The sequence below is a fragment of the Varroa destructor genome, unplaced genomic scaffold (assembly GCF_002443255.2).
Source record: "Varroa destructor unplaced genomic scaffold, Vdes_3.0 BEIS01000007.1, whole genome shotgun sequence".
NCBI lineage: Eukaryota > Metazoa > Arthropoda > Arachnida > Mesostigmata > Varroidae > Varroa > Varroa destructor.
In genome coordinates, this window is record NW_019211460.1 from 6594988 (window position 1) to 6621852 (window position 26865).

General features: G+C 40.6%; 2 protein-coding genes and 2 long non-coding RNA genes across 15 annotated transcripts in view; 3 read left to right on the forward strand and 1 right to left on the reverse strand.

Annotated features, from left to right (window-relative positions):
* The window catches only part of LOC147754243 (uncharacterized), a 30045-nt gene extending 20399 nt beyond the window's left edge, over positions 1–9646 (forward strand). Inside the window, exons 3-5 of the long non-coding RNA XR_015316339.1 lie at positions 509–566; positions 2175–2567; positions 9506–9646. This is a non-coding gene — a long non-coding RNA (uncharacterized LOC147754243). The remainder of the gene's footprint in view (positions 1–508; positions 567–2174; positions 2568–9505) is intronic.
* Positions 1–26865, forward strand: part of LOC111254522 (uncharacterized) — a 126154-nt gene that overhangs the window by 56383 nt on the left and 42906 nt on the right. The gene's annotated exons all lie outside the window — the stretch shown is intronic.
* Positions 1–26865, reverse strand: part of LOC111254528 (hemicentin-1-like) — a 52606-nt gene that overhangs the window by 11137 nt on the left and 14604 nt on the right. For all 3 annotated transcript variants that reach the window (XM_022815465.2, XM_086973980.1, XM_022815464.2), the window contains 12 exons: positions 12754–12857; positions 10554–10688; positions 9939–10038; positions 9527–9640; positions 9174–9380; positions 7014–7226; positions 6710–6790; positions 4439–4570; positions 3364–3522; positions 1992–2050; positions 1405–1536; positions 1192–1291 (listed from right to left, as the gene is read on the reverse strand). In XM_022815465.2, coding sequence (XP_022671200.1) covers positions 1192–1291; positions 1405–1536; positions 1992–2050; positions 3364–3522; positions 4439–4570; positions 6710–6790; positions 7014–7226; positions 9174–9380; positions 9527–9640; positions 9939–10038; positions 10554–10688; positions 12754–12857 — 1536 coding nt within the window. The remainder of the gene's footprint in view (positions 1–1191; positions 1292–1404; positions 1537–1991; positions 2051–3363; positions 3523–4438; positions 4571–6709; positions 6791–7013; positions 7227–9173; positions 9381–9526; positions 9641–9938; positions 10039–10553; positions 10689–12753; positions 12858–26865) is intronic.
* Positions 12735–15078, forward strand: LOC147754244 (uncharacterized). Its single transcript, XR_015316341.1, has 3 exons — positions 12735–12843; positions 13000–13205; positions 13492–15078. It is a non-coding gene; the product is annotated as an uncharacterized LOC147754244 (long non-coding RNA).

The window sequence follows — 26865 nt, forward strand, 5'->3', positions numbered from 1 at the left end:
GGACGTCACTTGATTAGGTCCCTTCACCCTAGCTGACGGTTCACGTAAAATTTTCTTTTCGGGCGACAGGTTGAAAGCTCCGCACGTAACGCCTTTCTCACACAATATTCATCTGCTATATAGCAACTATATCTGAGCAATTAAAAAAGGCAGTTTCGTTAAAAATTCGGTGACTGACAACAGCAAAGCTGCACTCACATATGAAGATGCTATAACCATACAAGAGAATACGTGTACTATGTACAGAATCATCGAACACGTATGTCTGTTTTTCCCTAGTTTCCGTATACGACGTCTGCAATCATGTCAATGCCAATACGGCCCATATATCCGATAGTAGACTTTCGTTTGGCTTCTGCTTTATTATCGTCTTTGTTAATAGAAGGGGGCGCACAATGGACGCGAGGTCTATATCGACCGGTCGGTTCGCATTAATAACACTATCTTGACATATTACGATAACTAATATTATCGTGTGTGCGCGCGTGTCTATTTGTGTCTCTTGCAGCATAAGTGGTCGTGCCTACAATGGGAAAAGCGCCAGAGGGTGCAACTACAAAGAAAAGGTTGGAGCGTACGCCTAATAGGACTAATTCCTGCTGTTCCTGCTGCTATAAGGACAATGACTTAGTACGACATTAGTTATATAACCGTAGTTAATAAGTATACGAGGACTATCGAACAAAACAAATCTGCTCATTGCATCGGGCTAAGCGTTTGGTCTCTCGTAGCGGTTTATTTACCGCTGCACACAACTAGAGGTTAACTAATAAACATGTCGAGTAGCTCGCTAAAAAAAAACCGTAGTGGAAGTAGACGTACCAGGATACGTTTGAAATTATTCCGATGAAATTCAGGTACGAAAGGTCGTGTAGTTCAAATTTATCAAGACCGCGAATCTGCCCACAATAACACACTCATAATGAACGAGAGAATTATTTTTCGCTGGCGAACTAAAGGTGACCAGCACGAAGAAACTGGGACGGCCTTCCCCTTATTGACATCAGCCTTAATCCGTGTCGTCACACGGGATCAGGACTAAAATTAATGAAAAGCACCGTTCCTTTCTCAACTATGGACCTTACTAGTTTTTGATGCGATGAGTTTTCTTGACACGTTATCTGGTCCGCTTAGTACAGACAGAAGAGATATTGTAAGCGACAGTCATGAACTTTATCCGAGCATACTAACCAGCTGGCACAATTCGATATCGACAAGGCTCCTTCTGAATTCCGATGGAATTTTTCGCCCAGCAAAGGAGAATCCCGTAGCTCACTTGGAGGTTTGATACCTGAAAATTAGCCCTCTTTATAAAATACCAATTTGTTTCATATAAACATCGTTGGCCAGTTTTTGCAAAGGGTACCGTCGAAAAGGTCTGATTGTCGTTCTAGTGAATCGTACCTTATAATTGTAGACATTCTTCGTGTTGTCTGTTACGGAGAGATTATGTACTCTTCCGGTGAGGGACGAATTAAAAGCCCACTGGAAGACGACGTCATCGGGGTCTGCCTCAACGTCGCAAAGAACGCTTACCTAAAGGTCAAATTAATTGATATAGGGCCTTATGTAATAGTTTATATTACAAACGTAGAGATATGAACATATCGTGGCCGAACGTATTACGTACGCATTTTATAAATCTGATTTCCTGTGCAGTTTTTGGTACTCTAAGCTGTGAAGTTTCAAGTAGACAACTCGGTTATCACCATGATATGTAGTGAATACAATCTTAGCAGATCTACGTCCTCCCATAATCAGAGATTACTGGATCCGACAAGATAGTATATATAGGTCCATTGGATTTACCATAGTTAATGAAAACGTTCTAGCCTGAGCTTTGCAAAACAGTATGTTATATAATACGACTTGATACGTTCGAAGTGTGCCAAGTATTGCAAGCTTTCTACATACTGCGTAACGATAGCGAATTAGAAAAAAAAAACACATTATTCATTTATATTTAAAATTGAAATAAGGAATAAACTTACCTCGCCCTCGGATGGAACCCCGTACGCAACTCGTTGCTTGGACTTGCACAGGGGTGAAACTGATGATCGGTATAAGGATAAATAGTGTGAACTGAACAGCGTTAGTCATTATTTCTAATTCGGAGCCTAGAATAATCAATAATTGCTCCGGCATGATAAAGCTGTATTATTTTCACATTTCAGGAATTTGTCCTGAACGGAACGGACTATCAGAAAGAACGGACGTTATGCTTGTGCAGTGTCTAAGCCTAGTTCCTAATGAGAAGGACGTCTCTGTTCAGTGACGGGTCGAAGTTGCGCGTAACCCCTCTACTCCCTCAATGCATCTTCTCTACAAAGACTAGTAGCAATAATATGGAGTGTCCTATCTTCAGCAACAAGCCTCTGCTGTTTTTGACCTCTAATGATCCTCGGCTTCCTCCTTACGATGACGACATATACAGATTAGGTCAAATTAATCTTGCTTTTCTAGTAATGCTTACAATTCACGCTGGACATAGAAACCAATCATTTGAGAAAAAGAAGGAAGAGACAAAGGTGACGCATGCCGTGCCCGGTAACCACCTTCTTACGCGCGTAAGTTTGTGTACTTTTTCTTTAAGAATGAACACGATCATGTATTTACTTATACGTTCAGTAGGTATACTTCCAACTCACATATCTAGACGCAGTGTTGATCGGTAGCCCATATTTGTTCTTATATAATGATTCAATCTTCTTATTCATCAAATACAACAGCTTTGTAAGAAATTACCCTTGTCACAGTGAGGCAAATTGTTTTACTAATTAAGATAATTCAGCCAGTCTTATTGCAACATAAGCTTTTAAGCGGGTGTCCAATGTGCATCTATTTTCGGTCGAAAGAAACAGGCAAGCCGCATTGACATATATAAAAAGCTCTGCGCCTTTTCACTAGCGATTTTCTGACAGTGCCCGTTAGCTCCCTCTGGCTGGTGAAAAGTTCTCACGCAAATCAAACGTTCTACAGCGTTAGAGTGAATTGATCAGGTACGGACTGATGCAGGATGCAAAAAGCCCGCTGGAAGATACGTATTTGCTTGGCGATCTTTTTGCGGACTCTCATACTACTGATGAAAAGCAATGGAACCTCTGACAACAGAAGTTAGCTTAAACTAATTCTCTAGCGAAGAGCAACTCTGCGGCGTTATGTCTTAGGTGATTCCTGCATTTTGACATGTGTACAATGATGAAAATTGTTTAAACCGTTATCAGATATTATGCTAATATTTTGACCCGTGCAGTCGAAGCGAACGAATGGCAGATTTACGAGGATTTGTTTCGTTTAGAACCATCCAAAGCGATAAGATAACTAAATGTGTAAAAAAACCTAAAGAGTTCATCTACGAGTTACATTTGAGCTTAAGGTAGATCTCATTACTGGTGCCTCTTCCCTGTGAATTTTCGGCCTGGCACATGTATCGGCCGCGATGCACTCGTTGAATCCGACGGATAAGAATACCCGTTGAGCTTTGAATTACACGCGGTAAAAGGTCCGTACGGAGACGATCACCTGTTTAAAAAAAATATTACGAAATAGACGTCTGTTAATATTTAGAACTAGGCGCTTTATTTTTCCTTCGCCAAGGCCAAAGTTACTACAATGGAGCTAACGGCAAAGCGTCAGCAGAGGTAACTAAGTTTTTTGTTATTGCATGTACGCGTCGAAAATGGCGAATGATCACAGTAGCGTAAGCTCGTGTAGGGTTTGCTTAAGTACTTCACTTCGTAATAACAGACAGTAACATGTTAATATGTGCGCATACTTCTCATAAGGACAAAAAATCATTTACACGGAACGCCGTTTAGGCCTGATGATCACAGCTCCTTAATGTCTAGTGTCACGTCATGAACTTCATACACGAACACTGAATTATCGCAAACAGCAGTGATACTCACATAAAGTCGTATGTACTATTTATGTAAATCAATTCAATCGCCAGCCTTGCCGGCCGTTACTGACTTCATTTGTCTTCAAGCATTGTATATATAGCAAGAATTTGTGTGATGGGTATGAAAGGACAACTTGCATATTGAAGTCTGTTGAGAACGCGAAATATTATACGCTCAGATGTTTCTCTTCTTTTTTGGATTTCTAGATTTAGATTCTAGAGTATTCACAAAATATATAACTAAGGTAAATACGCTGGCGGAAATAGACGAGAGCTATTTAGGCCAAGACTATATACGTCCTTTACACAAACTCCATCCAGCGGTAGGATCAGTGATCATCTCATCTGACATGATGCACGGATCAACTAAAAATTGTTTCTAATAACTTATATTTATTCATGATATCCTCAAACTATTGACTCGCTCTTCCTGTATATATATATATATATATATATACAGGCCATGCGTATTTGCCAGATCCACTCATTATAGCAAATGGAAAGTATAAAAACAGTGAACTAGAAAAGTTTAGCAACCTTCAAATAGCCAGGTGACATTGACTGGTTGGGGGTTAGCTGTAACGTGGCATGTAAGTCGTATGTCCATCTGCTCGCGGATATCTTCCGGGTTGATGTACGAAGCCAATTCTAGCGTTGCTGCCGGAGGATCTGGAACGTCCATAGAAACTCGATAAATAATTTAATTAAAATATGTAATCTATGACGTACGATTTCGTTCACAAAAATAACGTACCTAATTTTTATATAACTTATCGGTAAGTGTCTCAGATAGGGTGGATCAATGTCAAGTAACATTTTACAAATACAATACTAATTACAACGTAAATTTGAACTTAATTTATGAAAACTATAGCATACGCAGTATCTGTAGGATTTTTCTTCTATTTTTCGAACCTAAAGTATGTCTTGGCATGTCCTAACGCAGTTGCTACTATACGAGCAAAAGCCAAAAATTGTATACAAGCAGACTTATCCTAGTAAGACATTACTTTCTCGGCCAAGGGCTTCAAAAATATGTTTTTGCTACCTAGACCGCCTGGTCCAGACCTCTCTCTCTCTCTCTCTCTCTCTCTCTCTCTCTCTCTCTTCTGTGTTAGCCTGACACATCGGTGTGTATCTCCTGAACAGGGATTCAAAAGTGTCCAACAAGCAATACCTTTGTAATTCTATATATATATATATATATATATATATATATTGAAGGAAAAGACTTCACCATTTGTCATCGTTAGCCCTTGGGAGCCTCACGAGGGTCAGGGAACACACGCAGTCTCAAAGATAGGAAATTGTTGATTCTGTTTAGAAATGCAGGTTTTGAGTGAGGGGAGGCTAGATTTGGGGTTAAAAAACTAGGTTTTTGATTTCGAAGTCTTTTTAAATACGTAAATATGCTTATACGTACGCTATTCAGCTTATATGTTTCATATGCGTACATATAGTACGACACTTTGCTGAGAAACCATTACACAGCCACACAGAGTCGCAAGAAATGCATTTGCTTTTACTAACCAAAAGATACGGTAGTTATCTTTTTAGATTTATTTGTGCAAAAAATAAACGCACAACCTAACATATGATCGCTTGCATGACCTTGCCGTAGAAGCTGTAGGACATCAGCTGGCCCTCTGGTAGCTTCGAGCTAAGCATCTCCCCGGCAACTAATAGTACAGGCATGCAAAGAAACACCAAGTCATTCCTTCTATAAAAGGTGCCTGTTTACGCACTCTCAACTACCCTGACGCTTGCAGGCCCCAAGGCTGTATCGAGCAAACTGGCCCGACCTGCTGGTCTTTTGAACAAGCCGCTATCCTTGACATGGTCCCAACAGGAACTAGCAGAAAAAATTGGACTGTGTAAAGAATACAATGCACTTGGACATCAGTGGCAATGTAAAGCAGATCTTCTAAATCATTTAAAATTGTTGATACGTAGATGTCGATAGATGTAGTAGGAATCCCTAATCGGTATGGCAAACAAAAGCATTCATTGCATGATTGAAACGTTTTTGTATAGACTGCGCCCAAAGCTACTGGTACAAAGCAATACAAAATAGTTACTGACTTTTTAGCGGGTGGGTAACCGCTAATTTTCAGCGTAGGTAGTGGGTTACTCGGATGTAGGCAACACTATTTTGATGCCTCGGATATTCCACTAGCCATCTTTGTCGGCAAGGATCATTTCCGTTATTCTAAAATACACCGCATATAACCTTAGTTTCGTAATGTCAAAATTTATACTTGCAACTCTAGCCGCATAGAAGGCGTACATGCAAGGATAATGGGCTCAGAGGTCGTGTTCGTTGAGTTGCCGTGCGACGGGGTCCGCCAATTGCCTATAGGTCACGGACGGAACTTTCTGAACGTCATATTGAGTTGTTTACAGAAGAACCTACATTTTAGTCATGTCATCTTTTTATCTAAACGGTGTGCACAGTAACAATAACAATGGTGATAACGGCAAGCTACGCGTAGGACGCATGGTTATATAGAAATATATAAGTATTTGGATGAAAGGAGGTTACGAGGCGGATTCGTGCAAAGGACAACCCACAACTGTCAACAACAGGCCCTTGTGGGTTTACTGTTGTTTGTTGGTGGGACGAAGGACACTTTTTGGTTACGCTAGTTTCTCGCCCGTCGGCTTCGTTTAGAAAAGGCTTCGCATTGTTAGCGGATGCCAACATGATGTATATGGTAGCACGACATACGACTTCATTTTCTTTACGCTGCTGTTGTTATTGTTCATGCCATTAAAGTATTTATATAGACAGGCATTGGGCCTACTCACAATGCACGTCGAGTCGTAGACCATGCTCGAGGGCACTTCCCGGGATAAGTGCGTTTTCTGCTCGGCAGGAGATCATTTTTCCTGTACAAGGAAAACATCAATAGGAGAATTATGTAACACAGTATGTTCCCTCTCACAAATACAGAGATGCAAGAGAGCGATATGTTACTTCACCAGACACGCTTGTAGCTGCATTGAAGCTAAATTGGTCGACTCCTAAAAACATGCCGATGCCAAGTTTAAGAGCGTTCATTTCAAAATTGAAATAGATAAGAAGTCAGCAATTTCAAGATTAGCAAATTACCGTTATCGTCGGCTGTGGGCGTTATGATGAGGACGGAGGAGGAACTCTTCAGGGAGGCTTCATCCTCACGGGTTGCTTTCAACTGTTGTCCGCTCATCCACCAACTGAGCTTGGCAGCCGGCCTTGATCCCGAGGAAGTGCACTTCAACAGGACCTGCTGATTTGCAGATAATTGTGATGGAGGATGTTCAATTGAAACATCAAGGGGCTTCACTGCAAAATTGAAAAGCGTAAATTCAGTTAGTATTTAATTGTCTAACACAACTAATTATGATAATTCCCACACCTGGCTGACTGAATTAGAGTTTTATGTGTCTAAACTAAATAGACCGCCCCGTACGGCCTCTTTCCAATGGTTTCTAAAGTAAGTGCGAAGGTCTTTAGTACAGCGAGGTTCTATTTGAATTGAAGCTTGAATTGGTAATCGGTTCTACGAATTTACATTCATCGTACTATAAGTAATTGAAATAAAATGTCAAAGTTTTTTTCCTCTTCTAGATCGAATTATGAGGAAATAATTTCTAATTCATAGAACTTAGGCCAATAACTACAATATAACAGGAGGACTTTTACACTGCGATATACAAGATAAAGTTACAAAAAAATTAACTACCTATATCTCTAGCCAGCTGTTTTTCGCAAATAAATAAGCCTGCTACGTGGCTTATATTGGCTTTATCCAAGAAGACTGCTGCTCATTTAGATGTAGGTGCATCTAGGAATTGATACAATCCAGGTTATATTAACCTATTTAGTCGTTTGAAAAGTCGCTTAATATTGCTCCGGTGGAATGGGCCAGTATTTAGTTGAGTATCTATAGGCCACGGTAGCCTTACCAAAGCCTGATTGCTTACAAAACACAAGACACGGATGTCTCATCTGTATTGTTATGTAGGTGAAAACCTTTCAACGGACACTCGCAGAACTTCAGGATGCATATTATAGTAGGACATGCGCTACATATACGAATCAGGCTGCTGCAGATCATTTGGCGAAATAACCATTTGTAACGTCTGCTAATTTGTAGCGCAAAAACTTTTCAGCTTCTGCTGCATTCTAATTTCCTATGCGCGTTATGTTATGAGAACGCAGCCTGAGGCGTACGAAATGCGTTTTTAATACGTGGCCAGTCAAGCTTTGTACTAACTTATTTTGATTAGCTTTACGAATTTCAAAGGTATTCCCAGTTTTGGTTCTGGCTTTCATTGATACGTCTCACAGAGTCCACTAGGTTGAAGATGCCCTACCACATTTGCAAAAAATTTGTACTATCTTAACCCGAACTTACTAAATTCTACTATTTGTAAAAGCAGCATAGAAAATTAACTGGGGGATGGCATACGAGAGTGCACCGTCTGCTGTGAATTTTACCAAAAACAGACGCGGAATTGAAGGGGTCAAGGTGAGCGAATCTCTTGACAATCCTCATCTTGTAAACGTGACAATTTATGTTTTACGAAAGTAATGCTAGGTTTCGAGCATACATAAATGAGGGATGATAGAGTAGTCGGTAGCGTGCTCTATGATCTAAATAGCACCGTATGGAGTTTTATACGGGCTGATGTCTGCGCTCAGTGTATCATACCTACTAGATTTAGCTTCGAAATCGTCTATAAATACGTTTTGTTTCGCGCTGAGGGCCATCCGTCGTAACTAACATCAATATCAGTCGTAAAATTCAAAACGCTCATTCTTGCACCGCTGGCGAACAGCATGAAGCGTACTTGAAACGTACCTTATATCATTCTCGACCAAGCAGGCATTTAGAAACGCTAAATCTGTCCATCTAAATCGTCTTTGAGAGCTTCTGGTATAGAATTGTAGTTGGAAGCCCCGAGCTAAACACCCCCAGATATGACTTCCTTCCACGCAAAAAGTTATGTGACGAGAAGTTTGTCTATGGCTGGTAAACTATGAACCTGTAAGTGGTCTAAGAGTCATCTGAGCGGCGCTTGCGTTTGCCACTGGATATATAAGCCAGAGCGCAAGCAGTGAGGTTGTAACGCGCAAATTATAAGAAGACGAATGCTAGCAAAGGTGAACGGCGGTATGCAAGCTTCTGGAGCATTTCGTATCAACATTTCGAGGAGAGTTCCGTAAAGTATCATGATAATGATTCTCATCCAGATGGGATAGGCTGGATTCATCATAAACGCTTACAGTTCAAATCGAGCGTAACAGACACAGGACTAGGAACCGTAATGTTGTTATTCGATGCCTGGCAGATGACGACTGAGAGGAGATCGTCTCGAGTGAGTGCCTCGATCTCGAGAACGTTCTTGACGAGATTATCTTCAGCATCGAAGAAGTACGAATCATCCAAAAGACGGTAGTCCTTCCACCAGGTGACGGACGGTCGTGGTTTTCCTATAAAGAGATCATTCGCTAGCGTCAATGCGGCAGTTACTTGTTGTCATTTATTATTTTCGTAACAACATATGATTTACTGGATAATGCTAAATAATATTTGCGTTTTTTTCTTAATATTCAAGATGTGACTCGTATGATTCTACCCTGTTCAGACTGGCACACGAGTACGAGCGGATCGCCTTCGTTGAAAGGCCCGACTAATCCCCTTAGTCGGGTTGTGCCCTCTTCATCAAAAATTACCGGTTCACCCGATGGAACTGTAACAAGAAACGATATTAAGATAGGTTCTTGAAAGAAACCGCGTCATTGTCTCAAAAGTATTGTAAAAGTATTGTCTTAAAGTAAGTCATTGTCTTACAATGGGCAGTATCACAAGCTGGACATGCTTTTAATCTGCTTTTCACATCGACCCGTCCAAAGTCCTCCGCGGTAGTACCAATTATGTCACCCACATTGGGATTCGGTGCACATCTTTTCCATTTTTACTATTTAATTTCGATAATTAAAAAAACATCGTTGTACCAGATAGCTGTATTTGTAGTTTAAATCACATACTGATAACTCGGAGGTTAATAACAGTATTGATGCTTCGAGCTCGCTTGAAGTCAACTCGGCATCGGTATTCTCCAGCGTCGCCTTCCTGTACAGGATCAACCTGTTGGCAAGAAAGTGGATGAATGGGGGGTCAATCGTGGATGGAAAGTTCTCTAGTATAACGTGCAAATGTTGGCTAACGGTTTATCTCACTATGTTAGTTTAGCGTACGATCACCCGTCGAGAAGAAGATCTTTGTAGAAGTACTGTATATTATTTTATATTGCTATAGAATATGTCTACCCTTATCATAGTGAGTGATTCCTGCTAGTCGTGGCACCCTTTGTCACGTAGGATATATTCCGACCGTGATTTCCGGTTGTTACATACAAAAATTGTCGACAGATATACGCCGGCTTGAACTGATACTTAATCGACGAACTATCTTACAACTGTGTTTCATCTATAGAATAGTGATCTGCGGAATACACAAATATACACATGAACCATACAAATTAGAAAGGAAACACTATGCCAAACATACAAGAATGTAACTTATCTTATTTCCGACTGCTGAAAGAACTCAAACTTACCTAGCAGTGTTAAATGTTAAAATAAATAAATCGCTAAACCTGCCTGAAGAAATGCGGGCTTATTCGCCATATTGAAGTAGGCTCTTTTGCCAAGGTCGCTGAGCGTCGATTGTGGAGCCCGTTCCAAATTATCGCCCCGGCGAGCGTCCAATGTAAAAATAGGTGCTGGAATATCGTCCTTCAATGAAAACACGACAAGGTAAACAATTTTTATTATCTGAAAAAAGCTCAGAACATAGCTATGTTCTAAGCATGGCTGTAGACGTCCCTTATTTCGAAAAAATGCTCCTTTGCGTTGGCAAGAAATTTTGTCACAGTTTCACATATACTAGATAAAATTACAACTAGAAAATAAAAGCGCATTATATCTGAAAGGGCTTTCTAACAATCGTCTGCTCTCTGGCCATCGATAACAATTATCTAGCGGCGGCTGTAAAGATTACAGTAACCGAACGCCTTATTCAGAATTATATACCTTTAATACGAATTATCCTGAACATCCCAGCTGGCAGTCAAAAAAGTAGGTCTGTACAAATTATCAAATACATTGGTCATGGTATCTATATGGTAATAGCAGTAAAATTATCATTTAGAGCCAGCGTCTATCTGTTTGTGGCATTACATTTCTACTAGCTTTGTCCGAATGTCTCTTTTTGGCAAATTTATTTTTGCATAACCCAATGACTTGAATCGGTTAAGGTTTACAGTTGCGTTTGACAATATTGCTTGTATAGTTAAGGAACGTCATTAAAAAAATACATAGTTGAGCTCGCTTCTTTGTGTTGCCCGAACTCTTTTCGAAGTAAGCAGAATAGGACGCTGAAAAGACTCGCCCACAAAAAGGCCGCTCGCCTACAATTAGAGCTCTGGGAGTAGAAATGTTTGGTATCGCTGTTCTGTGTAGGGCCAAAGTAAGAAATCCGTACTTAACTTGAAATGCACGCTGACTGAATCTTATCTATTTCTGCGTGTATCGATCTTTCTTTTAGTTGACTGCACACGTAGGAATTAAAATATACTCCATCACACAATATCACTGACTATCTAATAGAATATATATAGTGTTTCATTCAAATAAGTGTTTCTCTTTGGTACGACACCACCCTCCCGTCCAGGTAAGATCCACTCGCAACTACGTATGTTGTATATAATAGCTTTCAATGGGTTCGCTATCTTCTGACATTTACCACCGCAGAACAAAGACGCAAACGTCTTTGCCCCTACCACTTTACGACCAGTGAAACCGATCGGCGTATACCTTGTGATATTCGATGTGATCCTACTTTAGTCCTCTCTTGTGGGTTTTCCATTCTTGCACCCGCGGGAAACATTCAGCAACGTTATCTGCGCGTGAATCATACTAAGTAAACACATCGGTGCAAGCCGCCGCACCCGCGGAAACGCGACAGCCACGCACCAATAAGCGCCAGAGAAGAAGTTTTCGTGATCTAAGTTAAGGCGAGTTAATGTGATTCACGCCAAATAAATAAAATCACCATGGTAGCGCAAAGCGTAGCATGTTTTATTGTTTAATTTAGCGACACACGATGGTTTTTGGCTCGAATCCAGGGCATAGCACATTTCGCTTCGTGCTGGTAGGGGCCAGCTGTCTGAGAAAATGCTTAACGGCCTAAATACTGAACATTAAAGAAGAAAAAACGCATCAGATAAGTTAAAGGCAGTGCTGTGCTACTTTGTTTGATATTGAAATACACTTACGGCTTGACAATGAGACGTGCTTTTTCGCAATGGTTTGTTTCAATATTCTTGGGGTAGCTAGCTCGCCATGTTCATCATCAATAAAGCCTTAATAACTTACTACTCAACTAAGTTACTCTCAAACTGGTTTGACCAAGCCTTTTCAGTATTCTTATTCAGTGGTATGCGTTAATTGTCGGAGTTTAAATATACGTACATGCTGAAATCAGCGTAGCTATTTAGGGAATGAACTTAAGGTACGGTCGGCCGGTTTATTTCCGCCTCCGCTACAAATCGTACTGCCGACCAATTTAGCGATATGTATCCATTGAAACAGAGCATGCTATAAACTATTTATGATCACTGTTCTATCGAACGCATAATTATGTTATACTGATATACGCAAAACTTTATTTTTCAAGACACGACAGTTAACTGGCCGACAATAGTGAAGCTACCTATTAAGGCCTTCGCTAGCAAGCAGAATGCTGGAGAGCAATTGCAAATAAACTTACCTCAAGCTCTAAGGGAATATTTCAACTTACCTTGTACCACAGGACGAGCACTACTTCATCGCCGGCTGTTGGTGGCTCGATGTTACACGGTAAAGCCACTTTGCCCCGAATAACAGCAGTGTAGGTAATCGACGCTGTAGAAACAGTAAAAAACATAAAAAGATAAGTTTACTACTAAAAATAAGTAAATGAACGCTGATGAATTCATTTAACTCAATGTTAACATTTTACGAAAGTCAGTAACTGAGTGGCAAATCGACGTTCTGGCATAATCAGGTACACGTTCATCGTATTGGGCCACATTTGTAGATAACCGGCCGCTGGATCAATGAGCTGGGCTATGACGACCGTGCTATATATTGCCGGAGATGAAAAAAGTCTGCCTTGAGAATATTGAGAGCTATGAATGTGTTATATACGATTAAACCTGTGGTCGCGCACCTCGGTTTGGCAGTAATGACGGTAATCGTCTATCGGAAAAGGTAAGTATGAATCCTTGGTAAATGATAAATCTATTTGATATATCAGAGGGCTTCAAAATAGTGCTCGGATGTCAAGGCTAGGCAGTCACCGGCTTGAACCTTTAAGTAAATTAGCATACCTTACTAACAAACGTTGGCAAAGCAAGCAAAGCCAACTACAGCGTCTACACCTAAAGTACCTAGACCTGTAGATCAGATAGCTAGTAATGGGATTTGAAAAACATGATAGAAAAATTATCCGATGGTAGATCCAGTAGAATCGGAATAATGAATTTTTTTGGTGCAGTTGAAAAGAGAATTGCTGATAATGGAGAATCGATAGTAGCGGGCGACACAGGTCGGGCCTGAACGAGATTCGAGCACGTAGCGGGCAGATTGGCACAGCACTCGAGAATTATTAAAATAAAAACGGAGTTCTCATAGAGTAATTGCTAAGCTACGAGCTGGAGGCAGTCTGGAGGGGCATACGAAACACTCGGCAACGAAAACATGGAGGAATGAGGTACGATGCATATTTTTCTATAAGACTTGAGTTGCGAAGTTTGAAAGCTATGACTAGCCCTCTAGAGCACCGCATTACAACAAAAGAGACGGGGATATTTATAGAGATACTAAAATCTTAAGAAAAAACTAAGACAGAAAATTGCTATTACGCGTAGACATTTTGGAAGATGGAATGCGATTGGTATAGGGTTTTTAAGACAAATCTGTAGGACGAAACTAAGTAAAGGCACAGAATCGTTAAACTACAATGCTTGCTAACCTGAAATGAAACCTAGGACAGTGTTTAAAGAGAATCGCTTCTATTTTACTCGTAATCAGTGCAAGCTTTAGGGAGCGATATAATGGAAACAGTTAGCCTATGCGAAATCATTGGCGACAGACTACCCACCGCCAGCACCAACTCTATAGAAATGTACGAGTTTTGCTTGCCCGGAAATAACAAAGAACAGAAGCGTTTAGGACCGTGCTCCGGGGGATGCCTTTGAGAGGCTGCGTGGGTTCCGCTTGATAGCCCGAAATATCGACTTTATTGAATTGCCGCCTGTAAACCAGCTGCAAGTATCGCCAGAGATCCCAAGATAAAATAACAGTTGCATGAGAACAACATGATCAGGCGGTCGAAAACTTTGGCCACATTCAAACCGGTATCTTTTTACACACACCGTTCGTTTCGATACTGTCGGCCACGAATAAGCTAATTAGTAGAGGAAACGAGAGGATTAGATACAATCGGAGCCCAAAACCGAATAAACATACATCGTAGAAATTTGTCCTAGCAGTGAGGTGATGGCTATAAATCCGTGGTAAACAGTAGCATCTTCTGGGATACTGTGATTTCAATTCACAGTATCTCTTTTAACCGGCAAGCAATATCACAAAGCCTGAGTACTTCATGGGGAATAGCCACAGTTGATCTTTTGTAAGGGACTTAAGAGTTAATGTAAATCTTAAGAATCTTCACAGGGTTTCTGTGTGAGATGAAGGCGGGGACAAAGCTAACTTGGGGAAGCAGTCGAAAGATACGTGCACACGCCAGAGGCTACGTGTCTTTCGACATGTTTGTGTAGCTCTTGTAGTAGTAAATGTAAAAGAACTGTGGGAAAAGAAGGGAAAAAGCACGAGTCACTTTAACTGTACCAGTATAAACCTCTGAACCGATGGTCAGATAGGGGAACTGGAGCTGCAGTCGATTCCGCCCACATAATCGGGAGTTAATAATTGTGTAGCTTCCCGCTGAGCGGCCCCGAGCTACTTCGAGCTCAGCGTGTTCGAGAGTTTTGTATAGCAGCAGATACTAGTAAATGCCGTCATGTGCATGTGTACAGCTAAAAATCTATGTCAATAAAGCGTTCCTGTACGTGTTCGTATGCGATAGGCAATATGGAGTGAAACAGATTTGTTCCATCAAAGCCATCTCGTCTCACCGCCGCCAGTCAAACCTCGCTGCTATACAATACTAAGCGGTGGCTGACAGTGTGACAGAAGCAAACGTTCGCTGCTTCATTAATCATCTGGCATCGGCTCTTCTCACCGCTGTTCGTTGACTGCTATGTGCTTGCGCATTCACTTGCTTTCTGACCTGCTCATTATCCGTTCCATGGCCCTTTACGAAGGCTCGCGTCCTGGCTGACTTCGCTACTGGCCGCGAATTTATTGATCATAAAATTTGGCTTCAATGCAACTTTTACAGTTTGTAGCCTTCGGCGACCTGGGTACGCTTTGCATATGGGCTCTATATCAAAGAAAGCCCTTTTATACGACACCGCTGTGGTAATAATAATGTTATTTGAGTAAGCCTGTCGACGATATTGAAATAGGATGTTGAAAGGCTCAGAAAAAAAAAATTATGGGCTCAGCTGTGTCGAGTTCGTTTACTATTAATGCTTTGGCTATAGTTTGAGAGCGCTTCACTTAATCGTGGAACCGGCTGTAAACGTTGAAATAGATGTGACAATGGCGACATCTATTACCCTTATTATTGCAATGTTCCGTAAAATTGATTGCGTCAAGTAAGAAACCTATCCATGAAGAAAGCCTATAGTATGTCGATCATGTGCCTTAATGAAAAATTAAAACGATGTGGACTATCAATGGTAAAAGAGCCATTGTATTATCCATCGAGGACACAAAGTAAAATGTACCTGTAAATTGAGCAACAAGTAAGATTACCTTTAGATGCATATGGGGAGGGTTGCCACAAATGCTGGCTTGACCTCGTTGCAGTTTTCCAAGGTTAAAACACCTTGCACTTTAGGGAGACAATGAATAATTCGTTGCTAGGCTTCAATTGGTCTTCCTATTAATATTCCCGGTCAGACAGGTATTCAGTATGCAAATCTATAACCGGGCCGATAATGTTTGTGCGCCAATACAGCACTAGCTAAAAAAAAAGGCTATCTACTATTCGAAAAATGAAAAGGTCCCACTCAGGCATGCCATTATGAAAAGGTAGTAATAAAATAGGTCGTCTATTCCGTAATCACGAAACTACCCTGTTTGGAGTTTAGGTGGCTTCGTTAAAAACCGGACGGTCTCTCTATTTTCGAACTGCTTGTAATGATAAACGAGAAAAACACCAACATAGTTCCAATGTGTCAGGTACTTCCCAGTTAGGCCATAATAGAAGTATCATGAGTCTACAGATTCGCTACATTGTATATAAGGACTCGTCGGTCAAGTGGCATTCTGCAGAACTTGATTCAATAAAATCAGAAGTATACCTCTTTATAAACAGATATCCGATAAGAGAAATGGCTAAACATATGCGCGTCAAGTACAATTTCCACCCGCATAGGTCTCTGGCCGGTCCCTACACTAAATAGACATTTGTGTAAGAACCATTGTTCTCAGTTGTTTATCATTAAGAAATTTTCGATAGCTGAATCTAAGCGTGTCGATTATAAATATGTCGAAACTCCAATCGAACTAAGTTGGAATGAAATGAAGGTTAGAAGAACGGCAAGGGCTATGAATGAAATGCGTTTGTTATATGCTGCCTGAGGATTTGGGCATGAAAGAGCTAACCGCAAGCTGAGTGCCAGTCAGGCTTACTCACTCAGAATCAAAAACGATTTCAAATGAACACTTCCAAAGTCCTCTTGTCGCGATTTAGGGGCACTGAATCGGAGATTTGCTATCGAATGAGAACTATAAATGACCCGTGGATGCACTGCTACACCTCTGGAAGCAAAGCGCACTCGAAGGCGAAAGCTAAATCGGCCCCCAAGAAGGCGAGGGCTGCTCCATCGGCATGGAGGGACTGTTTTTTTGCGATGGTGACTACGTTGAAAAAGGGAAATCAATATCGAAGGCACATTACGCGTCATTACTTGATAAGTTAAAGACAGGAAGACGGCCGCATTTAAAAAAAAAAAGTGCTATTTTACCAAATCAACATACTGCCCGATATTTTAGTGGTCACCATAATCAAAAATTTACGATTTAGAGTTTGAATTAATTGACCGTCCACCGTATCCCTGATCCTAGTGACTTGCTCTTTCTCAGGCTCGAAGTTCATACTGAAGACAGACCTTCATCGAATGAGGAGACCTCTACATTTGTAGATGTGTATTTTTCAGCCTGAGCTGGCAGCTGTTCTTTTAGAGCAGTTAACTAACGAATAGGATGGCACCACATGTTGGAAGAGTGTGTAGACTTAGAAAAACGCTACGTTGTGAAATGAGATAGCGTTCAATGAAAAAAAAGGCACCTGTTTTTGTATTGGATTAGAAACGATTTAAGCTGCCTATGTAAATAAGCCGCGTCCACACATGTATTTGAATGCGAGAAGTGTTTTCACCGACTTCCACATAGTTGAATACTATAGAGCATTAAGATGTTATTTTGTGGGGATTCTAATTAACTTCGCTGAACCAAGATCAAACAAGCTATGTAATCATCTTTCTAGTGATCTGGAGGTGTTGAAAACGGAGTATTATTAATTTATCTGTTTGCCAATAGTCAACTCGTTTATCGGCGAGATGTGTAGGAAGAAAGTAAACCCCACTGCCTCAATCCAGGACAGTCAGAGGATCTTAGCTTAGGTATTAGCGAAGGTGGATGAATGAGATGTACGCTCATTTAGTTTGCCTGTGGCTACTTGCAAAGCACAAGGATGATCAAAGAGATATATCCCAAGGGTCCACGATTATTTCACGTAATCTGCTATGCAGTGGCAAAGCCGTTCCAATTCAGTCTGTACTAAAAGATTCTACTTGTAAAATGTTGACCTACTGATGCAGCAAACGGCTATTTAGAAAAAGTTCACTGCCCCTTGTGTTTTTCGTTATAAAAAATATTAGTGTATTTACAGATATTTTGTGAATATCATAGTCTTACAAGCAACGAGCGCCAACGCTCAGATATAAATCGGTCTTTACTAGTATGCGAATTGGCCATTGTCGCGGAAGTTTGTCGCAAAAACGTAATATTCTTCGATGCTCCGGGGCGCCTGCTATCGGTGACCTTGACGTAGTCAACACTTGAACGAGAAAAAAGTCATGTTGCAGTAACTTAAACACATCAACAGTATTAGTTGAAAAGTGTTATCTAGTCATAATCGTTAAAATACGTCTGATCGCCTTTCTAGTTCCCAAACAAAGGTTCGACGTAGCGTCTGATCACAACAGATTCAAATCCGCTTTGTGACAAAGAAATAACGTGTTCACACAGCTCCACGGTATTGTACATCTATTGCATACGTAACATCAGCTTTTCTGTACACACACCCACACAAATACGAAGCAAATTGTAATTGTTGTTAAACTTTGTTATTTTACCTAAGCCTGTTATTTTGTAAAACCAGATTTACTATTATGGCGTTGGACATATCGTATCAGCGACTATGATGACCACTTGATTTTGACATGGACAAAAGCCGCAAGAGGAGTGTGCCATACATAGTTTCTCTCGCTGACCAAACCTCTGTTTGACATAACCATAGTTAAAATGGTTTAAATCATTCATTTTTCTATTGTAACTGTAAAGAGTTTAACTATTTTTTTGGTTTATAAAATGATGTAAACCTAATAGCGGTGGTAGTAATAATACAGTAAGCGGTCATTATTCATTAACGATATTACCTTTTCCAAGCCAGAGAATTTGAGGAGCAGATCCAAGGAGCCAAGGAGCGAAATTTGGGAAGGCAGGCCTTTTTTTTTTGAAGAAGTAGCGGGAAAAATGAGAAATATAAGGAATTTTGGTTTGAGTTTGCAAACTGAACAATGCTTTCAGAACTCCAGCAAAAAAACTGGATTGTAAATCTGATTGTGCGAAAAGCACGATTATTCTTCAATTATTCTCTGAATTCAATAACTTCAACTAACGTCCTAAGCGGTGGGCTTGTGGCTTTTGAAAGAAGTTCAGAGGATCCGCCATACTCGAAACACAGATTTCGCTCTTATTGAAACTGCTGCCACAGCAATTTAGCTGGCGGATGTTTTAGTACGTTTATCATGTCAACAACAATGGAGCGATGTCTCCCATTCGTTCGACACGTTTATTTTATGCAGACGAATGTTTCTTACAACGATTAACGCTTTAGCTAGCTTTCTATGCCGATGTCGTTTGCAGGTCTCAATACTATCCGGTGTTAAGCGCAGGCTTCGGCCTGACACACACGGCATGTGTAGCAGCTACCGCCAAGAGAGAACGAGTTATCGCCCCAACTGGATAATCAGCATAATCGGGTTACAATTATTTCCCTAACGGATTTGCTAAGTAGTTAATGCTTCTGATAATAAGTAGTGACCATTCGTTGTTGGCTTCTACTGATTATCCGTATAGTAGTACTCCATCCCAGTACGTAGGCATAGTGATTAAGAGTTTTCCTCTATTCGTTGTTTTCTTCTAGCAAATTTCCACACTGAAGACAGACTTACTATTTCATGTTCTATACATTGACCGGTTAAAGAAGGCATGTCAAGCTGGAAAAATCTGAATCATCAAGATCTGAGGGGTGGCATCGAATGATGGGTCGCATCATCTAACCGAATACATGCGCTGACAACAATGCTCTGAAATTAGCATAACGCTAGAGTATTGCTTTCACTAGGTGAACCCTGGCAGCTGTCCAACGATTGACAAGAAAGTCTGAGGTGACGAGCGCTGTTTCCGACCCATTTTGGGACTGGAAATGTTACCTCGTTTCATAATAAGCTGACGCGTGCAGTTATTCATTTCTCAGTTGAGGTAAATATTGTTATGGTAAGATAATTAGAGGCTGTGTTAAAAAAATAGAAACGGATCTACTGAGGGATGCTGGATGATTAGTTGAAGAAGCCCGCATAAATAGCCCCTGCATATACCAACTATTCCACCTTTCACTGTCTGAACGATCGGACCTTTATTAATTAACCGCATAATTGACCTTAGTATCTGCTCTTCTACAGTCCGAATGTGCTTTTTTTGCCCAGCTCTCTCTTTGCACAGCCTCAAGCGATAAGGAAACCATTTGATGGATAAACGCTATATCTGTCATTTGGACTTTTTTTCACCAATATATCTAGTCATTTAGTAAAATGGGTAGCTGGAAAAACAACAGTAAAATGACGAAATACATAGAAAACATATACTTCTAACTATATCAGACGATAAAAAACGATAAAATCTTTCCTAGAATAACAATTTTTTTTTTAATGTGTAAGCGTTAATTTGCTTCTATAATACGAACATGGCTATCGATCGATTGTTGTGTGCGACACAAAATACTTGACGTTGAGAAAAACGTTCTTATAAAATAGAAGACGACGATTTTGGGCATTGACCAACGTGGGACTGTGATTTAGGCATATGAAATACCTGAGAATTACTGCGATCTAGTTCTTAGTAGTAAATACGCACGCACAGGCCCCAAAAGAGGTGTTTGATATTCTTAAAAAAAAAGAAGGCAAACCTGAGTTAACTCCCGTGTCTGCCATTTCTTGGGTAAAACGCCCGCCATTATTAGGAGTTGCTTTGTTATCTTCAATAGCCACAGTTGGTCACCGGAGTGTGTTAACACGGATTTTTCAGCCTCTTTTTTTTCTATTTCAAGAAACAAAGTTTGCGGTGGAATGCTCAGTCCACTAGCGGAAGACCCTTTAGGAAAGCGACTAGAGGAAGTTTAAGTTCGAGCGATTAACGCAGCCAATCAGTTATCTTTACGGGGATATATTTTGTTATACCAGATAAAATTGTAATTTTAAGTTATCTTTTCTCAAATGCACTCATATCTGGACGCTGGATGGCAGTGGTCAAACGTTACTTAAATGGCCATAAAGATCTTCCAGTGCCAAGTTGTTCTAAACCAATTTATGAACGTACCGTACCGTCCATTGTTAATATAATCTACAGACAGCAAACCTAGAACGGGCAAGTAGAGACTAAGGAAGCGTTAGCATCCAAGACAAAAATAGAAGTAACGAAATCATGTCGACTATTTAGAATAAGCGCTATACTACGAATGGCGTAGTCTTAGTAAACTGGAATCTTATTTTCGTTGTACATCCTTAAAAGCTTTGGATATTGGCTAACTATCGGTAGCAACAAACACGAACGTCTTTGTGAAGGTCACATCGCAAAAACGTATAGATACACTATTTAGAGTCTCGTGCTCGAGCAGAACTTCTTATACCATGCATCTTATTCAGCGGATGCACTCATATCATTACAGAGGGTTTCTTATCTTGTCTAATTTAAGCTATACGATTGACGAAATCCTAAACAATGGCCTATATCGTTTTGAGTAACTGAATTACCTAGGGGGCAAGCCGTCCTCAAAATAGTTTCATCTCTACCAACTACCAGTATCGGATACGCAACGTAACGTCGTGTCATAATGTCTGCCTTTCACACACCCTGATGAAACGGCGTCATATCATTAAGGTTAACTTGATGCCTGAGACGAACCTGTATCCTGTCCATGTTGAATGTCCGTCCGGAAGATTTGGTCGATAGGATAGCGGTCTTGTAACTCGCAAGGATCGTTCGAAGTAGACGCTGCTCTATGGACTCAAATTTCTTACTGCCCGTTTCAACAGTAGCCGTGGATTCCATCATCAAACTGAATCATGTCATGGAGAAATCATGAAGACAATACAGACGAACGGCACAACGAGGGGACATTAACTTAACTCCTCTAACACTGACCAAGTCAGCCAGAGCCAAGAGTTGCCTACGCCTGTAGACTCCCCTTTTTCGAGTTCGTCCTAGTGGCAGTCCTTCAAGCGTGAACGTGAACGGGTGCGACGCGTCGTTCTCCAAATGACCATTTCATCAAACTGACACACATGACAGCACTGGTCCACAAATGCGTGCGCAAGAATCGTTCTCGTATCTTGTCATAATACTGTTATAACTGTATCGTGCGTAATAGCACCCCCTTAAATTCTAACTAGCCATTAGAGCTACTTAGGTATGGATTGTGTACACGTCCGCATCACTTGCTTAACTTTAGATAGATAGATAGATAGAGTTTAATCGTTGATTTAATAGAACATAACGATCAGAAGCACGTGTGTGTGTGTGTGTGTGTGTGTGTGTGTGTGTGTGTGTGTGTAGTGCTGCTTCTGGGCTTGCTGTTTCAATGAACATCACATTAGTCACATACCGTGTTTCAGTCAACTTCTTCCCCCTCTATGGGCAAAACTTTAAATTAGATATTTATTTTTAAGTAACTAATTACCTTCTACAGAGGTTTATAGGCCGTAATGCATATTGAAAACAAAATTTTTATATGTAAACTTCATCACACAAGATTCTCCTCTCTTTCTATCTAAGCAGATGAAGTTAATGGAATCTCAATTATAATCCGCCTTCAAGACGAAGCTGGTAGGGTCAATATCTATCCGCAAGCTGCACCGGCGGATCGGCTTCCGTAATGACGCTATTTTCCAGAGGGATTGGCATGTCTATTTCGTCTAATTTATATTGCGTTGTCGTCACATGCTTTAGGGTTGACTGATTCGTTCTCGGCTCCTAGGCTAGTGAAGTGTTGGCTTCACCTTGCTTCATCCTAGCTACCTCATTTTAGTTCTCTTCCGATCGTAACTTTATGCAATCGAGGTTTAGCAAACCTTTTTTTTTTGCGTTTTTTTTTTGAGCGGATTCACAAAGCGTTTACCTAAGAGTTGGCCATAGGTTTCCGTTCAAATTAAATTTGGTGGGGTGTTTTCGAAATCGTCTATGACTCGTGTATCCTCCATATCTTCTAGGCTGCTATTGCCTCGACAAAAATAGGTATCCACTTGCTTATTGATCACCATCTCAATTCGGGCAGACTTGGCAAGTCACGTATTTTGTTAAATGTGTTTAATATCGCTCTAATCAGATGTCCAAAAGACTTATCATAAACGAGAAAAATGATGTAATACGTTGCAAGGCTTTCACGGCGATTTGCGAAATTGCTGCTGAAAGTGGAAAAGTGTCCTAACAATAAACGTTGATGAAAAAAAAGTAGACGAACACTCAGTAAAAGTAGAAAAATTACCAAAGTTACATAAAAATTTAATTTTTCAAGAAGGATCAAGGTAATTCAATTAAAGATTTATTAGAAACTGTTAACTTTACAACGGAACGGACAGTCAGGTGGTTATGGTACGGACAAGCTAGCTTTTGTTGTACTATATTGACGAGAATAAGATAATTTGGCAGATCTAGTTCGTTAAGTAAGCAGATCGATCAGAAGAACATTCGCACCAACTTTACTAACATGCACCCTTTGATTTAAACCTTAGCTTCGATACTTGCAAGAGTATAACATTCCTTGGTAAAACATACGTTTTTGGGCAGGATCAGTTTTTAAACACAAAGCATCAACAAAAAAAAAAAAAAATGAAGAAAAGTTTGGTAAAAACGTGGTATCTCTTATGTACTACCTTCCGACAAAGCGAATGAGTATATCTATACACTACATACAGGACGTCAAAGCTAACTTTAATCGCACATTGCATTGCGGTGTTCCGCTCGGCCCCCATCGATCTACGACACTCTGACAAAGTTCTTCGATTGTCCTGTCGGACTCTCAGTTGCTTTCCGTGTAACATCTATTACGGGTACGCTAGTCCTGTTCGACTCAGTGTTCAGACTGCCGACAACAAAAAGTTCTGACCGAAATGTACACGATTTCATATTAATTTCGTCGACCGTCGGTACAACGCATCTATGACATATAATATTAATAGTGTTGCACATTCTTCTACTATGATCTGGTAGTGAAATTTGTTACGTCCTATTCTATCGTTGCCGTGATCATACGCAAGCTGTTTCTCGTGCTCAGATAAAATTTCGGCAAGTGAGTATCAATTAAATTGCTTTGCCTCGTCGCTGTTCTTCATAAGATACCTGCACCCCGTTGTTTTCACCGTAAACATTTCCTGCAAATAGATACCATGTGCCGATAGAACGTCAGAACGCCTACAAACAGTAAATATAACACGAGAGTAAAAGCACAGATATGGGCAACTTAAAGCAGAAGAACAATACACGCACACACACACACACACACACTGATGTACGCACAACACACGTTGTCTTCTGCTCCCCGTACTGCTAACTGAATAAAGGTCCACTTATCAAAGGCTACGCTGGGAAAGACTAACCGCATCCAGTGGCTGTATCCTAAAGTAACAGCCCTGACAACCGTTTCCATGGTTAACATCCAGTGACGTTCCGTGAACATATCGTTTATTCCAAACATCCATGTATGTCACTAGAAAACTGTGGATAAGTGCCGAGATATCCTGTTGAGTATCTATTGTGACCACAAGTTCATTATATGACGCTTAAGATCGTCAAAAGATGGTCTTCATCTCACATTTATTCCGATCGCTATCGTTCTCTCTTCTGGCCCCAGCGCTGCGCTTCGTATTCTCACTCGCTCTATCTACATAACTTTTTCTTCCTCACTCGATCCCCAAGAATTCTTCTTTGTAGAAGCTTCTCTCTTCTACTCGTCTGAGCAGGGCTCGGCTATTCATTCAAGTGGGTCACAACGTGCGGGTGGTCGAGTGAAGCTTTGGAAATAAGAAAGGAGGCCCTTTGATTGTATAGTCTGCGCCCCACAGCGTTGTCGTTGCCGGTGTTATTTTAATGTTGCCGCTGTTATAAGTTAGGCGCATTACATAAAAGGGGGTGTTCGTACTCGAGTGCATAGAGTAAACGGTGTGCCGTAGGAATGGACATGGGGGAAAGTAAGAGTGCAAATGTAGGACACTCACACACCGGTGTCCTATTGAAAAGAAAGTGTTCATCGCACCATGTAGTCCTGCGTAATAAGCGCTACGTTGGGGCCTCGGATATAAACTTCTACAAGCTGAAAATGCATAACATAACGAAAGAGGTAGGGGAACGGTGATGCAGAAGGCCGAGGTCATCGTCGAATTTACGCTGTACATAGTGCCAGAAAGGTGGACAGGAGTGTTGTAACGGGATAGCGTGATGTTGTCCGTAAGCGATCAGACCGGATAGCAGCGAAAACCAGAAGCTCAGATTTTGAGTCGAGTTGCGGAGCGAACAGCTTACCGAGCTCACTCTTACCCGGCTATCTTCATACGACTGTGTCGTATTTGAATATATAAATTTCTATATTTTAAGCAGAAAACAACCATTTGTAGATTAAATCGTCCTTGAAAAGTATTTGAGCCAGCCCATAATTCTAAGTCATGTTCTAATCTGGGTTTACGGAAGAGTGTAATGACATTTTTTGTATTCAAAATAACAGTAGGAAACTAAACGAGTCTTATTCTATCGCCGTAAGATTTACACGCGCCATTTCTTCTAAATGTCCAACAGTTTAACGCGGAAAAATCTGTTTTCGATGCATCTGAATATCACGAACAATAAATCAATGAATTGTGCCGGGAAGCACCACCTCTTTCACGTTTTGACAGTCCCCCGTCGAACTTCAGTCCACGGCACAATGGTCGAAATTTCAAACAGACCGGCCACAATAATGAACTTTAGAAGAACTAAGAAATGCGGCGCAGCTGGCCTCTATGGCACGATAGGATGGGGCTGGACAGAGTAGCAGGCAGCACAATGGACGTGTAAGGCCCACTACCCATTTAAACGGGTCGAGGGAGATGGCGCAAACAGGCTTAGCAGCGGTGGTGAACGTGATAGCAAATTAACCCATCATGAATAATAGCTATCGTGTAGAAAACCCTTTGGAGATGTGGCGACGGATATACGGGAATCATTGATGTTGCAAAAAAATTGCCAAAGATCAGGCAGGGAGAAGACCCCTCTTGATGGGTTGGATACGTACGCCTGCACGAGCCTAGTAACCGACGTTATGTATTCAAGGGCGGGCCTGTATATACAGGCTTTTGCGATTATCACGCACCGCCGTACGACTAACGTTAGAGTTTCGCTAAGCTCTTCAATGCGACGCTGCCAATTATGCGGGGCCTTGAATTGAACAATGGAATTTCGAAATAATTCTTTGGAATCTCAGCTATATACCGACCGTCAAATTGTAAATATAGTTCACATTTGAAAAGTTCGTCTTAATCACTATCGAACTTAACCGCATCGACCATAAAGATAAATGATGGAACTGCTAGACTTATTGAGTAATAAAAACGATCGAGTTCTTAAAGAACGCGTCCTTCATAACATGCAGCTTCTCAAATGTTTAATTCAAATAAAAATTGATGTAAGCAAAGATTTTTTTTATTAAGAGTGGGTAATATGCTTCAGTAAAATTCAGTGCCTTCAGTAAAAACGAAATAACATTCAGCTTACTGTGCACTTGAATCTATTCATGCATTCAAAGTAACGAAACTCGAAGAACACATAATTTTTATATGTGCTACATATAAAGGGCTAATGTTTCCATAGAAACCGACTGTCCAAGTGATCCTCAGTTCTGTGCAATGTTTTTTTCCAATAGGCTTGTAAAAACGAGATCTATTTTTCGTTGCTTTACATCACATATCGCTCATATATTGTTGCTCTCTATATATATATATATATATGAGCAAGCGTTTGCAGTTTAAGATTTTATTTTAAAGATAGAAGTTATACATTTTCATAACGCTTTTATAGAACCGGATATTATAACTAGACCGAACATGTAGAACTTCATCCATCACACCCTATGTCGACGCTCAAAAGAATATGCGGTACATCTTTTTGAAAAAAAAAATATACTGAAGATCCTCCTTGCAATATTGTA